Genomic DNA, 18766 nt, shown 5'->3' on the forward strand with positions numbered 1-18766 from the left:
AGCGGGCGGGAGAGAGGGAGAGAAAGATCTCCCCTCCGTTCCTCCCTGCTCTCCCCCGCAGCTCCCCACCCCACGGCGGCACCCGAATCTTTCGGGACGAGCGGGGAGATACTCGGCTAAGGCACATTACTCAAGCAAGTAGTGCCTTAGCGAGTATACTCGTTCATCTCTAATTGTAACACAAAAAAGTAACAATATGTTTTTTATTTCATCAGATATCTGCCAGTATATTTGGTTGGTAACCCCAAAAAAGTATGTGACAAACTTTCTTTTTTTTCTACATTTTTTTGAGTCCCACTAAAGGACTTGAACTGGCAAACACTTGATCTCGTAATACTTCTGTATGCTGTGTTTTAGAAAACCATGTGCGGCATTGGACCTGTGTTTGTTTATTCTGCATCCCAACTTCTGCGTAGTCCCCCCACCTACCAAAGGTGGATGGAACATTTTAGCATTTATGTGTATTGTAAAACTGGAGGAACAATTAATAAAGGACTTTATCTGGAAGCTTTCTTTCATAATATAGCTGGTATGACTGCTTTATTCTATTTGCGATATTGTGGCAACATTTCCAGTTCTTCGCCTTGCACTTAAAGCAGTCCACTATGTTGTCCACTATAGCTGCTGAGGACAAGTTTCATTCGTTTCAGCCCTTTTAAACCTGCTGGGTACTGGGATATATTTTAAAGAATTTCCCCTTTCTTAATATGATATGTGATGTGGGTGGGATGTTCTATGTAAGATAGGGATGTTGTAACAGAATCGGCCAATATTTACTCAAAAGGCCCAGACCATTGAACACGAGGGATTGTACGTTGTAATAGAACTGAGACTAAGGCCCCCTGCACACTGCAGAGCCGGACTCTGCATGTGGAATCCTGCAGCGGAAATCGGTTCTGCCAGCAGCGGGGTCCCCACGTACCTTCTCTGTCACCAGAAAATCGGTACTGTTGATGGATCCAGTCGGCTCGCCGTCACACATGAGCAGTACAGATTTTTTTTTTAAATTCCCCATGATGTTGCTAGGCAACTAAGCGGAATCCACGACCTGTCCACAATGTTCGTTGTGGATGGGCCACAGTTCGGACAACTTCCATTGACTTCAATGGAAGCCGTATATGCGGAATCCACGCAAAAATGGAGCATGCTGCGATTTTTCCTCCGCAAGCGGAAATTGCAGTTAATTTCAACTCGTGTGGAGGAAGCAACGAATCTCCATAGTAAGTAATGGACGGGATTTGCAGCGGATACGCCCACTGCGGATTCCGCAGCAAATATCTGCCTGTGAGCAAGAGCCCTAAGTTAGTGGGGGTTCTTTTATCTTTTTAACTTTTATTTGAGACTTGTATATAGGGGAACGTGTCTGCTTTGTTAAACACTAACATAATTAGGTTATGTGTACACCCCCTTTGAATGAATCTTTATTTAATGATGTAGGTTTGAAAAACTAAGTTTTCAATTTTAGTGAAATTGTATCAGAGTCTGCTAAATTGTGCAAGGTATATATTTTTTCCATTTTTTTATGATGTGGGCTTTTAGAGTCTAAAAGAGTATTGGTATCTGTATGTTTAATATATATCTTAGTAGTGATTATACTGTTCTCATGACTTAGAACAAGAGGCAGTAGAAGAATCAAATTCTTCCCCCGAGCCTTTCCCATACAAAAATCAAATAATCTACATAATGTTTGCTTATTGTATTGTTTTTCACATTCAACTACATATACATTCATGAAACTCAATGTAAACCTCATTCCCATTGCAGTACCTATAAATTTGTTTAAAAAGGCAAAAGTTAAAAGAAAATCGTTATTTTTTTAAGATGAGATCAATGTCTTCTATAATACAAGTCTTCTGGTTAGTCGGTAGAGTAGATTTTTGTTCAAAGCTAGAAGTAATGGTATTTTTTGCCAAATTGTGTGAAATGTTAGAGTGCAGAGAAGTTATATCAAGTGTCGCCGTCCAATCAGATGGCTGCCATTGTGTATCCGCTACGATAGTGAACAGAAATGGATTATCTTTAAGCCGCCTGCAGACGGGCGGGTTGGATTCGGCTGGGAGGATTCTCGCCGCGGGACCCGACCCAAGCACCTGCAGAGAGCAGCGCGTACTCACCCGCGGCTCCGGCTGTTTGATGTGCCGGCTTGCTGGGCAATCGGCGCATGCGCAGACCGGAGCTGGCGGCCGGGCACTGACGTTTCTGTGAGGGGCTCTGTGAGCCCCGCAGAAAAATAGAACATGCTGCGGTTTGTTTGCCACGCGAGATTTCGCGTGGACAAACCGCGGCGTCTGCCTAGGATTGCGTTTGCTAATGCAATCCTATGGCAGCTTCCAATGGCAGAAATTCTGCGGGAAATCCCGCCGCGGAATTTCCGCCCATCTGCAGGCGGCCTTAAGATAAGATTCAACGTATATTTATAATGTATCTTTGAGTAGGATGCCAATATAATGGGAGAGGTTACCAGTTATGGAGTTGATGCCTGATATAATTGGTCTACTGGGTGACATTTCTTCATCTTTATGGATTTTTGGTAGATGGTAAAAAAGGGGTAGTCTTGGACCTGATTATCATAACAGTCTTGGACTAGATTGCTAAGAGCTTTTTTTGCATTTTCAGTTGGATCTGTTGGAATTGGAACACAGTATGTGGTGTCAGAAAGGATCCCCATGGCTTCACCTACATAAATAGAGCAGTCTTATAGCACCATGCCACCTTCTTTATCTACATTATGAATTATAATGTATGGATTGCTCATTAGGGCTTTTACAGCGTTCATTGTTGCTCCAGTTATGTTTTCTTTGGAACTCTTTCTCTCTAGATTCAGTACTAAACAATGTGAAGAAAGTTCCAATGTTGTTATCTCTGTGGTGGATGGGGTAGAATCTGGATTTGGGGTTTAATTCGGAGTGGAGGAGAGGCGGCGATAGCAGCAGTTCTTGGTTGGCTCCTGCTAAACTGCTATAAAGTGGTGTGCTGAGTGGATGTTCTTTTATTTTCTCCAATATCTGGTGAATGTCAATTTTCTGATAAAATTGTTAATGTCAATAAACAGGTTACATTTTTCACTGGAACAAAAAGAGAGGCCTTTATGTAAAAACTCATGTTCTGTTTGAGAAAACATATGGCTGGAAAGTTGAAAATCTTTATTGTGTTGCTTTGTTTCTTTTGGCGTTGGGTCATTTTTTCTTCTGCTTTTAGTTTCTCTTTAAACGTAACTTTCTCTTCTGTTCTATAGGATTGAAGAACTTTGTGATCCTGGTGGTTTTGGGACTTACTTTACTTTGTTGCCTCAGGGTTGGGATTAGTGATGGGGAAGTTCCTGAAGGGGTTTTTCAGGACATGCCCCAGAAAACCCCTTTAAAAAGAAAAAACTAAATAAATGAAAAAAATCCAGTGCTCATAACGAAATGGAGAATGGGATTAAGTTAAAGGTAACTTATAGAGTTGAGCGAACGTACTCTTCTGAGCTTGATGCTCGTTCGATTATTAGCATACTCGATGGTGCTCGCTACTCGAGCGAGCATCACGCCGTATTCGACACCGCCCCAGTTTTTTGCCCCTCCCCGCTGTGACGTGTCAGTTTTGGCCCCTCCCCGCTGGCTGGGGGAGAGAGAGAGAGAAAACACACGAACCCAAAAAAAAAAAAAAAGGTCGGCGCCCAGCGTTCCACATACAAAAATGCTCAAGTCTCCCATTGTAGCCAATGGGGTTCATTACTCAAGTACAGCTCTCGGATTTTACGAAAAGCTCGACTCGAATAACGAGGACCCGAGCACTTGGGTGCTTGCTCATCTCTAGTAACTTACTTAAAGAGACCCTCACTTAAGTAAGTTACCTTTAACTTATTCCAATTCTCCCATTTCCTTATGAGTGCTGGATTTTTTTTACATTTCTTTCGTTTTATTCCATCCTGAATTTTTTCTACGTCTTTTGGTAAAATCCTGGACTCTCTCCCTGCCATGTGGATAAGGATTGGTTGTTGTATTTGCCTCCAGGGACGGTCAGATGTTGTGGATGGCCTATTTTCTAGGTCAGGCTGCTAATACCAGGTGAGTCCTTTTTTGTTTTATTCCCAATTGTTTCTTTTTCCAAAGCGCTGTCCCTCATTTCTGTTCTTTAAAAAGATAAGGAATGGTTGGACTGACTGTTTGTGGGCAGATCAGGAGGAAATAACGTGGGATTGTTGTCTTGTATTGGTGGGATTGTATTTGGGTGTATAGTAAACGGTAATCAAAAATTCTGTATGCAGAATTGTTGGATTTGGGCCCGATCCTATCAGGCTGGCGTCCTCGGAGAGATCACCTGCTCCACCAAATGATTGGTGTCTTCATGTGAGTGCTGCTAGCCTTACTCTATTTTTGGACTATACGGTAATCAAAAATTCTTCTGAAGTAGCTGCTGTTGAGTGGGAGGATAGATCTGGCTGATGCTCCTCTGGTTTAGATATGTTCGCCTCATGTGCTATAGGGGTAGGGGTCTTGCTTTGAATTGTTGCCATTGGTGTCATAACAGTCTGTAGCTTAGTGCTCGGAATTCTAGCTCTTTTTGGTGAGCTGGATAATTTGGCTTAGCTCACCAAAAAGAGTCGACTCTTTTTCTCCCAAACAGCTCTTTCGATTCTTCATTTAATACTAATGCTGTTCTGCCCTCCTTTCTGCTTCACGTCCTCCTCTGTTGATACCGAAACAGACCTTCTAGGCAAGGTCCTCTAAGGGGAGAGATTCCCACAAGGGAATACAGGCGGAAGCACCCTTTCCAGCTGCGGAAATCTTGCAGAATTTCCGTGTGGGCCCATTCCAGACATTCCATGACACTTCCGTCCTGTGGAAACCAAGCCTCAGAGACATTGTCTGATTTTTTTTACGTTTTGAGCCCCCTGCTCAAAAACATATTTTATCCAAATACTTTCTGCAGCACAGGATCTGACCGGTGACGTCACCGCTTTTATGTCCAGTAAAATGCCAGACAGCTGAGCAGAAATCAAATGGAATCCATTATAGTCAATGGGGTCCCTTTGGTTCCGTCATAAGACGGATCCGTTCGGCCAGGGGATTCGGCCGAACTCAGCAGGAAAACAGAACAGTGGTGGCGGATGGGAAAGCAACCTTATGCCTGCTACAGGGCTCAGCGCAAGGTTCACATCAGGGTTTCCCAAACGCCAGTCCTCACGATCCCCAACAGGATTTCCATAGTATTACACGGGTGATGTCATCATTGTCAGGACCTCAGATAGGCATTATATCTATAAGATAGGCCGCCTGCAGACGAGCGGAAATCCCGCCGCGGGATTTCCCGCGGGATTTCCGCCGCTGAAAGTCTGCATAGGAGTGCATTACAATACGCACTCCTATGCAGACGGCCGCGGTTTGGCCGTGCGAAGTCTCGCGCGGCAAACAAACCGCGGCATGTTCTAATTTTCTGCGGGGCACGCACTCACCTGGCCGCCGGCTCCGGTCTGCGCATGCGCCGGCTGCGCGGCAGCCGGCACATCAAAGAGCCGGGGCCGCCAGGCGCGGGTGAGTACGCGCTCGTCCCTGCAGGCTCTGGGGTCGGATCACGCGGCGAGATTTCTCGCTGCCGGATCCGACCCGCTCGTCTGCAGGCGGCCATATCCTGAAAACCAGACCTGTTGGGGGTTGTGAGGACTGGGAAACACTGGCATACTTTGAAAGGCACATTCACATGGCTTCAGCTGCGTAAAAACACAACGTTTATACGGATGTGCGTGCGTTTTTACACAGCGTATTTACGTGCTCCACATAGTTTATTCAGTATTTCGGTATAAAGAACATAGGTCGCGCTGTGGTTTTTTTTACGTTTTTGAAAATCTGCAAACGTGAATGAAGCCACTGAAATCAATGGGTTCTATAGGCAGGTATTATGGCTCTGAAGACCGTGCAGAATTGTGAAGGAGCCCTAAAATTGTCCCCATTGCTCCACCTCTATGTGAGGAGCGCAGGTCAGCTCTCCAGGAGTGGAAGGGTTACAGGAGTCCTTTCTGGAGACTCCAGCCAGCTGAAGCACACAGAGGGAATAGATAGATAGATAGATAGATAGATAGATAGATAGATAGATAGATAGATAGATAGATAGATAGATAGATAGATAGATAGATAGATAGATAGATAGATAGATAGATAGATAGATAGATAGATAGATAGATAGATAGATAGATAGATAGATAGATAGATAGATAGATAGATAGATAGATAGATAGATAGATAGATAGATAGATAGATAGATAGATAGATAGATAGATAGATAGATAGATAGATAGATAGATAGATAGATAGATAGATAGATAGATAGATAGATAGATAGATAGATAGATAGATAGATAGATAGATAGATAGATAGATAGATAGATAGATAGATAGATAGATAGATAGATAGATAGATAGATAGATAGATAGATAGATAGATAGATAGATAGATAGATAGATAGATAGATAGATAGATAGATAGATAGATAGATAGATAGATAGATAGATAGATAGATAGATAGATAGATAGATAGATAGATAGATAGATAGATAGATAGATAGATTAGATAGATATGAGATAGATAGAGTGAGTATGTAGTCCTGAGTGGGCAGAGGAAGGAAGAGTAGTGTTAGTATTTACTAAAGGGCCATTTGGGCGTCGCCGCCCATCTCTAGTGAGCGGAGGGCTCGCCACTAGCGCGCTGTCTGCTAGAAGCCCCGCCCCCTCCTCCGCACGCGTGCACTGGCCCCGCCCCCGGCCTCTTCCCCTCTGCTTCGGGGCTGCGGGGCTCAGTATGGGCTGTGCGGCTGCCGGGAGAGGATTGGGATCGCGATGAGCCGGAGCTGACCCCCCGGAGGGGCGGACGTGTTCCCGGGATATATGGATACCAGTGAGGATCTTGTTTGACACCTCTTACTACTTTATGCTTTAACTGGGGAGGATTGAGCAAAATGATAGTAACACGTGAGTGCATCAGACTTCTTTTCTCATTTAAGGCTGTGTGCAGGAGGGCAGTGCCAGGCTGGTGCCAGGGCAGAGGGCATGCACGTCTGTAGGAAGCTGCATCCTGGAAATGTACTAATGTCTATTAATATGTGCCGGGCGCCTGAGAAGTGGAGCGATGTCTATGGGAACTCCGCGGCCAGAAGGTTCATTGAGCGGTGCTGCAGCAGCTGTGCCCGAGCCGCCCCCTGGACTACAGGCAGTACTGGGGGCTGCAGGAGGGTCTCCTTTGGTTAGACTTGTTCTGCAGGTATAATGTGGTCATCTGGAGCCCCTGGTGCACCGGCTAAAGCCCTGTCATCACTGGTGGCTGCAGCTTATGACACAAGTGACAGCAGGGGCGGCAGTCTGTAGAGTGAAAACTACTAGAATAGTTTATACACTCCTTGTCCAAAAAGAGTCAAGCATCTAGAAGTTGTCGGGATTGTAGGAAACTTCCTATGTGTGATTGAAGAGTTGACATATAAGTGATACTTATTATATACAGTATCGGAGCAAAAGGATATTTATTGCCAAAAACTGAACATTGAAGTGAGGCTCTAGCACCCTGTTGTATCACCTCTAGCTTGGATACAAGGTGTGATATGGATAGGCACAGAGGCTCTAGTACCCTGTTGTACTGCCTCTAGCTTGGATACAAGATGTGATATGGTTTGGCATGGAGGCTCTAGTACCCTATTGTACTGCCTCTTGCTTGGATACAAGGTGTGATATGGTTGGACATGGAGGCTCTTAATACCCTGTTGTACAACCTCTAGCTTGGATGTAAAATGCGATATGGATGGGGGAGCATGGAGATTCTAGTACCCTGTTGGGCCACCTCTAGCTTGAATGCAAGATGTGATACGGGTGGACATGGAGGCTCTAGTACCCTGTTGAATTGCCTCTAGCTTGGATATAAAATGCGATACGGATGGGGGTGGGGGGGTGGGCATGGAGATTCGAGTACCCTGTTGGGTCGCCTCTAGCTTGGATACCAGATGTGATGCGGGTGGGCATGGAGGCTCTAGTATCTCGTGGCCTGCCTCTAGCTTGGAGGGAAGATTTGATACGGGCACGCATGGAGGCTCTAGGGCCCTGCTGTACCACCTCTAGCTTGGATACAAGATGTGATACATGCGGGCATGGAGGCTACAGTACCCTGTTGGGCCGCCTCTGACTTGGATGCCAGATGTGATATAGGTGGGCATGGAGGCATACAGGTTTGGTATGGTATCCATATCAGTCCACATTTGCTGTAACTGAGCCTTTGGCTTGTGCAAGCTCATAGATTATCGAAGTTGGCATCCCAGATGGTCCCTTACATCTTCTATTGGTGATTAAATTAGGCAGACCGCAGAAGTGTGACAATGTTGTGGGGACATTCCTATGAGACACTTGTGTTTATGGCCGAGTATTAGCCTGCTAGAAAATGCCTCTTGGATGCTCTGCCATGAGAGGATCACATGTGACTGCAGGATGTCCTGAACATATAGCTGAGCTGTCAATGTCCCTCATACCACTACTAGGGGTGACCGACTGTCATATGCAATGGCCCCCCAGACCATCACACCAGCAGGGGGCAATGTGCTGATCCACAGCGAAGGCAGGATTGAGGTGCTTACCCCTGGGTCTCCAGATATGAACACAACCATTGTCCGTGCCCAAACTAAACCTGGCTTAATCGCTGAAGGCAATCCAGTTCCACTTCGTAGCGGCCAGTTTCATCGTTTATGACACCAATGCAAATGGAGGAAACGGTGGGTGTCAGAGGCAGTACAAGTGATGGGTGTCATGAGACCAAATATCCTTCAGCCAGACACCTGGAAATGGTTCCGACAGACACAGTGGCCTGTAAGGCTGGGTTCACGTGGGGCGGATTTCCAGTGGAATTCCCATGGTTTGGCCCGACCGAAAAACTGTGGGAATTCTGCTGGAAAAGTGCAGCTCCAAAACTCGCGGCATTTCGCCGCAGGTTTTGAAGCGGTTCAGCCGCCGACATTCCACTGCAGTTTTTTCTTACCATAGAGAGGAGCGAGGCCGCAAAAAAAATTGACATGCTGCATGTTTCTAATCTGCGCCGCTTCCGCCCGGTTTTTCTGCGATGGATTGGTTGCCTTGTGTGGACGAGAATTTTGCAAATTCTCACCCGCATGGCTGGATAATCCCGAGATTAGTGGCTGCAGCAATTTCCGTGGCAAATCCGCCGCATGTGAACCTAGCCTAACAATGGTGCCTCCTGTCTCTGGATGCGGACAACTAAATAGTTGGAGTTGCTTGTGCTTGTTAGATGATCCTCTCTACTGGTGGTCTGTCGAGGGCGTCTTGAACTCGGTTTCCTTGTGTGCCCCCACACATCCACTGGATCCAACACCTCCTAATAGTCTGGTCAGGTAGGAGGCAAGTCGTGAATACGACCATGCAGCTTCTGGCATTCCACTAATGCACCCCTCTCATACTCTGACTGGGTGAAATCTCTTCTCTGCATCGTAGAGGTGTCTAGTGGTCAACAAGCTCTACACAAGTGGCAAAAAAGGGTCCCTACTAGAGATGAGCGAGTATACTAGCTAAAGTCAATTGCTCGAGCGAGCATTGCCTTTAGCGAGTACCTGCCCGCTCGAGGCGAAAGGTTCGGGTGCCGGCGGCGGGTAGGGAGCTGCGGGGGAGAGCAGAACGGAGGGGAGATCTCTCTCTCCCTCTCTCCCCCCGCTCCCTCCTGCTGATAGCTGCTACTCACCGCTCCCCCGCGCCGGCACCCGAACCTTTCATCTCGAGCGGGCAGGTACTCGCTAAAGGCAATGCTCGCTCGAGCAATTGCCTTTACCGAGTATACTTGCTCATCTCTAGTCCCTACACAAAGGAACCACCAAGAGCCTCTTTATAGGTGAAACCTCTTCTAGGGTCTTGGGTGGCAAGACCATTCATCTAATCACACCACAATTCTAATCATTTCCATATCCGCCTGAGATGTAACTGCATGCTGAGTTTTGCGACAAAACGACAACTTCTTCTCGGTGCTTGTTTTTTCTTGATAAAGCATGTATTCTAGTTTGCATGTCTCAAGCATCCGCTATGTCTAGATACTAATCTGTACTTACAGTAGAGTCTATCATTGGACTCCTGAATGTTACAGGCTCCGGGAATCCTAGTATGACATGATGATACTTGTCGCTGTGATCTGTGATGCTCCTGCTTGGAACTCTGCAGTTGTACCGCTGGACCTGTTGTGTAGGGACGGAGTTGGTAGTATCTGCCGGTGACTATGGTTCAGCCTCTTGCACTTTGTCTTGTCAGTGGAGTTAACAGGTAAAAGGACCGTGTGATAACCATCATCCTCTATTCAGATTCATCGTCTTCATTATCTTAGTTTCCCCATGATGCCACTTCAGATAGGAACGCTAGTAATAATTAGATCTATGTCCCCTCTGGGGTAAATGCCTCACAAGGACCCTTGGTTCTGAATAGTACTTGTCTAACACAGTGGAGTAGGACAATATCCCAGTACAATGCAGCAGTGCCTTGTGCTTCTCACTGCAACCCAGGGCAGAGCAAGTATTGGGCATGTCTGTCTGCAGAATATTGCAGATGGCGTACTGTGGGGGCTCTTTTAGTATTTATAAAGTAGGATTTGTTTTTTTTTTCTCTTTTTCCAAAGTTTTAACTGTTGTAGTTACCTAACTTATTCTATGGCTAATATAATTTTTTTTTTTTGCTTCCTTTTTTTATATAGTGAATGCAGATACAGTACCACACATTTCCTTTTCCTAGAACAGCTTTGAATTTTGACCCCTGTTGTAATTTTTGGAACCCCTCAATGATATGGTCCATTTGGTCCTAAGGACGCAACATTTTTTGGGGGGGGAGGGGTGGGAATTTTCATCTCAACTTTTCAAAAGAGATTGATATATTACATTTTTTTAAATATAAATTTTTATTTTCAGTTTTCTTTTTCATTTTAGAGGGCAAAGGGGAGAAAAAAACATTATTTTACAGCATTTAATCATGCAGTATAAAGACACGACACATCTTGCTTTTTTTCTGATGGTATTTTTAGGTTTTTCAACCTATGCACGGCAAAAAGAAATAAATTTTATGTATATATAATAATTTTTATTTTTTGCATGGCTGCGTTTAAAGTAACTATTTTTCTATGGAGTGTCCTCTGAGTACTTGTTTTTTTTGTGCAATGAACTATAGTTTTTATTGATAGTGTTTTGGCCTCCATTTCCCTTTTTTGATTACTACTTTTGCATTTTTTGGGGGGGAGCAGGGGAGGCAAAATTAAATATTTTTTTCCCATCTCAGCAATCCTATTTCAATATGTTAAAATAATGCACTCGTTCTTAAGACGCTTAATTCAAAAATGCTCCGTTCTCTAGATATTGAGTCCTCTGGCTGTTTACTGCTCATTGCCAGGGAAACCGACCCCCTCTATTACAGAAAGAGAGCAGGGCACAACGGCAACTGGTGGCCGGCCCTAGCAAGAAGCAGTAAGCAACAAGAGGGCTGAGGAATCAACATCTGGAGAATGGAGCATTTGGGAAATAGATTGTGGCGATAGAGACTGAAACTGTTGCTGGATTGTCACACTTCTACAAGCTTCTTATACAAGGATAGTAAGAACCTACACGTTCTTGAATTCCTTGCACCGCATTGAGTTGTATTGTCAGTTGCTGCCCTAAGAGGTACAGCAGGAAGTAATTCAAAATCCCCAGTTGTGTATAAATCCATTTTAGAACAGTCTCCAGTAGTTTCATAGCCTAACAATGGATAGGATGAAGTTGCCGTGCTTCCCTGAAAATAAGACCCTGTCTGATAATTTTTGCACTAAAAGATATGCTAGGTCTTCTTTTCAGAGGATGTCTTATTATACTTGCCTAGCAGGCCCTGACCAGGTCCCTCCCTCTGCTCTCTGGAGCTCTAACGCTCTGAGCCACGGCAATGATTGGCCAATTCATAAATCCCACCTGCACAACACAATGGCTGTGATTGGTTCTTCCACGGCTGCTCAGCCAATCAATGCAGCGCTCGTTGAACCATTCACAGCCATCGCATTGGTTCATTGAGCGCTGCATTGATTGGCTGAACAGCACTCAAGAATCTATCGCTTCCTGGAGGTGATTTTTGAATCCCGTAACCTGGAGGCGATCTTCCGTGGGTAAACAAGGACTGCAGGATGTGGAGTTCTAGACAGCAGTACGAGGACCTTGACCAAACCTGCTAGGTAAGTATTCCTTTTTTTATAATTTAATGCAGCTAGGGTTTTTTTCCCCCAAAAAATCAAGGTAAGGCTTATTTTCAGGGTAGGTCATATACTCAGGGAAACAGGGTATCAATGTTTAGTGTATTCTGATTGTCATGTACATGTCTCGGGGGCCCATATTCAGCGTTTCAGTACTTTTTGGTGTGTGGTTACTCTATTTCCTTAGTCAACTGTGGGGGATTTAATTGCCCAATCTGGTGACTTGCTATTTATGTAACATGTCAGCAGTGAAGAGTCATTAGATTCTTCCTTTAATGACCCTGTCCACAGATCAGACAGTGTGGCAACAATGAATGAATGAAAGGAATGTCTCTTGTACTGAAATGAAGCAAATCGCCCTAGAACAATAAAACTGCCATGGTGACATTTGTACAGGATGGCCGTGAAAGTGAAAGGGTGTGAGGGACGGCACCTTTCATTGAGGTGAATTGGAGGAAACCATGGCATCCGGTTCCCAAGTGGCTGCAGTTCAAATGTGTGCGAGAATGGCCAGCTGTGATTGACAGAACACGGGTCTTGGAGAGAAATCCTGCGCAATCCAATGAATCATGTATAATGGTGCTGACGCAAGGGGGAGGGCTCTGTAGTAGTCAACATCCTGGACGTCTGCGTAGAAACGGATAGCTGAACGCTCTGCATCATTTAGAATGGACAATGTGTGTATGATGGGTTACAGAAGCAGAACGCCACATCTGGGGACATTATGTTAAAAGTTAGGAGGTTTCTGTCTACTTTCTTTTAAAGGGCTGTTCTCACGTTGACAAAACATGGCTGAGATGGGAACCCCGTTGACTGAGGTGGCTGGAATGATGGAAATGGCCAAGCTTGGTGGAGCTAAGCAGTTTCTGCAGCTCCGGAGTTACAGAAATGGTGTAGCTTGTTTTGGATGTGATATAAAACATCTGCAGCTGGCGGCCATTGAGATGCATGGCCATGTAACCGATGGATGGATCAATGAGGCTGATACTTGGTGGCTCCCCACTTCATAGTGTATATGAGGCTGATACTTGGTGGCTCCCCACTTCATAGTGTATATGCAAAGGCAAGCTTCACATGGGCAAGTTTGCTCTCGCGATACACAGAGAATAGGACTTGTTGTTTTTCAATGGGTTTGTTCACACTTCCGTTGCACAGAAAAAAATACAGCATGCTCCATTTTTCTGCGTATTTGTCCACCAAAGGTCCCAAAAGAAGTTAATGTGGGTGTGCAAAAGGATGCACTATACACAAAGAGATTCGTGAAACGCTGTGTAATTCCGCTGGATAAAACACTTAAGGGACTCGTTAAGCTTTGCCATTTCAATGGTTGTCTTTGCCGCTCACAAATGAATATGCCCTGTGGGTGGGAAAAGTACAGTAAAATACGCCAATACATGTCCAAAAAGCCTCATTCAGTGCGCAAATTTTTTGGTGTGATGAGACATATGCATTGCTGCGCTTATGATTTTTAACACGTGAAAATCCTATGAAAGTTGCTATTGAGTCCGATGCTCCCTCGTTGCTATTGAGTCCGTTGCTCCCTCGTTGCTATTGAGTCCGTTGCTCCCTCGTTGCTATTGAGTCCGTTGCTCCCTCGTTGCTATTGAGTCCGTTGCTCCCTCGTTGCTATTGAGTCCGTTGCTCCCTCGTTGCTATTGAGTCCGTTGCTCCCTCGTTGCTATTGAGTCCGTTGCTCCCTCGTTGCTATTGAGTCCGTTGCTCCCTCGTTGCTATTGAGTCCGTTGCTCCCTCGTTGCTATTGAGTCCGTTGCTCCCTCGTTGCTATTGAGTCCGTTGCTCCCTCGTTGCTATTGAGTCCGTTGCTCCCTCGTTGCTATTGAGTCCGTTGCTCCCTCGTTGCTATTGAGTCCGTTGCTCCCTCGTTGCTATTGAGTCCGTTGCTCCCTCGTTGCTATTGAGTCCGTTGCTCCCTCGTTGCTATTGAGTCCGTTGCTCCCTCGTTGCTATTGAGTCCGTTGCTCCCTCGTTGCTATTGAGTCCGTTGCTCCCTCGTTGCTATTGAGTCCGTTGCTCCCTCGTTGCTATTGAGTCCGTTGCTCCCTCGTTGCTATTGAGTCCGTTGCTCCCTCGTTGCTATTGAGTCCGATGCTCCCTCGTTGCTATTGAGTCCGATGCTCCCTCGTTGCTATTGAGTCCGATGCTCCCTCGTTGCTATTGAGTCCGATGCTCCCTCGTTGCTATTGAGTCCGATGCTCCCTCGTTGCTATTGAGTCCGATGCTCCCTCGTTGCTATTGAGTCCGATGCTCCCTCGTTGCTATTGAGTCCGATGCTCCCTCGTTGCTATTGAGTCCGATGCTCCCTCGTTGCTATTGAGTCCGATGCTCCCTCGTTGCTATTGAGTCCGATGCTCCCTCGTTGCTATTGAGTCCGATGCTCCCTCGTTGCTATTGAGTCCGATGCTCCCTCGTTGCTATTGAGTCCGATGCTCCCTCGTTGCTATTGAGTCCGATGCTCCATCAGTTCATCGCATTTGCATGAAATTCAAATTTATACAAGTGATGTGATATTTTTAGTTTTGCTCATTTGGGAATTATGGGCATTTCTTGAAGAGAACCGCCCACAAATGGAACCTGTAGCTACCCGTCTTGCAGCATCGCTGTAAGATTAAAATCGCCCATGTAAATTAACTCATTTCAAATAATGGCTTCTTTCCATGAGCGATTTCCGTGCGTCTCAATACACAGAAACCATGTGTGACAATTGCCCCTTAGCGAGACAACGCCATGTAGGGGAAAAGGATGACTGCTAGATATTTTCAATTTAACCCATAGCCAGGGCGTTCCAGCTGCCAAAGATAGCCGTACCCAAGTGGATGCTCTTGGCAAGGACAGTGTTTACTCACACAGATGTCCTTGATGGATGCCCTCTCCATGCCCTGCTTTGTACTGTTGGCTTTGTCCTCATCACTACCCCGCTCAGCAATGCCACTAAATTACATCCACAAGTCCTTCTACAAACAGTATTCTTCACTTTCACATGGTGCTTGGCCGATTTTCTTATGTTGGTGGTATAGTTGAGCACTGTAGTACTATTCGAAGATCATCCCAAGTTGGCCCGGGGACTCCTTATCCCAGTTCTCTAGATGCCAAGCACAGTCAAAATATAATACAATACGGCAAATCAAAGAAAAATCTATTATTGTACAAAAGATTTAAAATGTATCAGGCATATAAAATCAGTGGAATGCCAAATGCCAGCCTGACCCTAGGTCTCATCGTTGACTCCTTCTTGGTTATCCTTTCTAATGGATTTTTCCAATAAGTTATACTCACGTGGCATATTCGTAAGAGCACTTCCTGTGACAATCCCAAACGTATATATTGGCCACCAAAGGCAGCCCATTCAAATGAACACCACTGAATATGTTGCTGAAATCACTGCCTGTGAATAGATCCTTTTAAAAGGGGGACTCATACTTTTATGGCATATCCACAGGATAGTCATAAAAAGTTAAATGGGTGTGAGTCTCGCCTCTGAGACTCGCACCTATCGCTAGTTGTGGCACCAGCTGTACAAGGTAGCTTGGATTACACAAACACTCAAGCAGGCTTTACTACACTGTTTACCTCCCCTAGAAGTCAATGGGACTTGCGCAAACAGCATAGTCTAGTGAGCTACGCTTCTTTGTAACTCTTGTTGACTTCTAGAATGGCTATGGAAACTATTTAGTGAAGCCCGCATTGTTGTTGCCATCCTCACAGCTACCTTTTACAGAGCAGGGTTCCCATTGTAGCCATGTTTGGCCAACCTTTGGAACACCACTTTAAGGGCAATGCGTGGCTCAATAAAAGCAAGTGGATCTTCATTTTAAGAGAGTTCATCAAAAGCTTCTTGTTTATGACATTTGGCATGTCTTTGGAGGATTTATTCCTTTCTATTCTTCACTATTAATCTACTTTTTGAAGTCCATATTTTAGTCATAAATAACATTTTAGTACACTAGAATCCGATTATTAATCTATCTTGGCTAAAAAGCAGTCAGTCCAGATAACAAACGTCTGCAGATGTGTACTGACTATACTCCAAACCGTTTCTATAGTAGAACTTAAGAGTTGATTACTGGAATTTGACAGGGAGAGGCTGAAGTCACATAACATGAATGTCTACTCCGATCATAGACTCCATAAACGATGGGTAGCCGAAAATGACTGCATAGTCCCTCCAGTCTGCCCTTAAACTTTTACCTTTCATTTATATCTTGGACATGTGCTCCAAGCATCTACCAGGCCTTCATTGAAATCCTATTTAGCTTAATACGAAGTAAAACCAGATAGTGAAATTTAATCCTTTTCCCTAATCTGTTTTTAATTTCTGGTGGTGGATTTCATTGTCTATTTAACTTTTTAAAATTTTCGGTAAATGATGAATAGGCGCTGCCATCTTGCTTGAGCTGCTCAAAACTGCATCCAGAGCTTTTATTTACAGCAGCAACATAGGTCATATAGTCAAATTGCTGCTGCTGCTTACTTTTTTGAGTGTCCTCTATTGAGACCTATAGAATGGTCTAATTGTATCTCGAATTCTTTGATAATTAGTCCACTATAAAGGCATTGGGTTTTCTAGGCAAAAACTACTGATGAACTATCCTCAGGATAGGTCATCAGTAGTTAATCACTGGAGCCTGCCACTCGGGAACCCTGGTGATCAGCTGATCGTCCAGCCCTCTGTCAGTGGAGTCCGACAGTCATTGGGGATGGGAGCAAAACCAATGGGAGCTGAAGCGGCTACTACACTTTCAACACTTGTACCTCCGACACCTGAGTTGGGTGCAGAAATTTTAACAGAAGGCTTCAGTTCCCATTGATTTCAATAGGAGTGAAGCCAGCTCTGGCACTTCTTTCCTCTTCCCCGGTGATGTCTTGGAAAATCTCTAAGTGACAATTTTGCAGTGGATAGTTTTTGCAAGTTGCAAGCAATGTATTGAGGCCCCCTTGGAGGGGTTGTCTCACAAAGGCAACCCCTGTTTAGAAAGAAATCAGCTTCTCCAGCCTTGGGTGGGCAGCTGCTGTGGCTGCCAGCCATTGTAATGCATGGACATACGGAGTCCGCCAGAGCTCCTTGTAAGCTAGTTCATTGACTTATAAGTACCTCCCCCTTCTGCTGCTACTTCTATATACCCTAATAGGACACATGGTTAGGTGTTGACATTGTGAGGCAATCTCTATAGTAAAAAGTGCTTACCACTATTTTACAAGGGTTCTCCACAAAGAACCCTTTCCATCTATCCACAGCTGTTTTCCATCTGCCAATGACCGTTGAATGGGAAGGCAGGGCACCTGTGTGACCATCAGTCCATTCAAACTTGTTGAGGAGAAATGAAGGGGATGGCAGTTCAGGGCCGCAGATCTAATGATTGATGGTACACAACAGTTGGGCATTATCCTGTTCTGTGGCTAGGTGATAAATGTTCTCCGTGGGGCAATCCTGCTGACCTATATCTGTTACTGGCGTTAAAAATTAATACTGATGTGTTCACAATGATCTCAGAGCACTTGCATTAGTAGATCGCCTTCTGTCAAACTTCAGCTTGTGTTGTGCACATGGGGGACAAGGTCCATAGTTATCTTTCATTGTAATCCTGCCAATTGATGAGGTGTTATTTCCGCCGCTCCAGCTTTGTTTTAACAGGGGATAACGTTGTTGACGAGGTGATGGGGACATCTCGCGTCCTCGCCTTCCCTCTCCGCACGTCATATGTGTCCATCTCTAGACAACTTGGCTCAGCATGGTTGCTGCTAGACTACTGTGATAATGGTTTCATCGGCAGCAGAAGGGTATTTGGGCATGTTGATCCAACATGACTGATGCTGCTTTGCCATGATACCTGCCTTTGGTGGAGTGTTGGGTGGCATAAACTTTAGATCATCATCCGATCCTGTTAAAATCAGTGGATTTTGATGACGGATCTAATGTGTAGGCCAAGGTTTAGATCTTGATGCCAAGACTGCAACTGCTGGAGCCTCCAGACCATTGGGTATTTGCTGCAGGACTAGACTGGATAGATATGGCGAATTCCTGCTGTGATTGAGAGAGGAAAAAACAAAAAAGCGCAAAGTGAAAAGTAGATACGTCAAGTGATTTAAAAAATTTATACAATAAAAATTGAGGCTGTTAGTACTTGAGCAGGTTATTATGTACAATTAGCATAATTTTACAAATCAGTAAATATTGGTAAAGAGTTCATATCAGTTTCTGACCTATAGGCATGTATCTCTTATCTATATCCATTATGATTTTCCAATGTGTCTATAAAATATCTTGGCTATCCATGCCTTTTTTTAATTTTTACTTGTACATAAAGAAAAAAAAATCAGTCTGACAACCCTGCTAGAAGGACTGTAACACTTGAAATAGCCTTATGAAGGTGCACCTTCAAAGTAATGGGCAAAAATTGTTGTTTTTTAATGGGGTTGTCCTACTTCTAGCAACTTACTGTAGGAAGCAGACAGCTCCATACGTTGTGCAGTGGCCTGGGTTGGTACTGCAGGCTAAGTCCTACTCGACTAAGTGGAAGTCAGCCTGCAGTACCAACCCAG

General features: G+C 44.8%; 1 protein-coding gene across 3 annotated transcripts in view; it reads left to right on the plus strand.

The window, feature by feature from the left end:
* The window catches only part of LOC136611470 (rho GTPase-activating protein 7-like), a 187588-nt gene that overhangs the window by 137566 nt on the left and 31256 nt on the right, over positions 1 to 18766 (plus strand). The window contains exon 1 of one of the 3 annotated variants that reach the window (XM_066591113.1): positions 6773 to 6874. The exons of 1 other annotated variant lie outside the window; for it this stretch is intronic. In XM_066591113.1, coding sequence (XP_066447210.1) covers positions 6865 to 6874 — 10 coding nt within the window. In that variant the 5' untranslated portion in view covers positions 6773 to 6864. Of the gene's footprint in view, positions 1 to 6772; positions 6949 to 18766 lie in introns of those variants that run through there. One more of the 3 variants, XM_066591112.1, reaches the window with a different exon arrangement.

This window comes from Eleutherodactylus coqui, chromosome 2 (genome assembly GCF_035609145.1).
Source record: "Eleutherodactylus coqui strain aEleCoq1 chromosome 2, aEleCoq1.hap1, whole genome shotgun sequence".
NCBI lineage: Eukaryota > Metazoa > Chordata > Amphibia > Anura > Eleutherodactylidae > Eleutherodactylus > Eleutherodactylus coqui.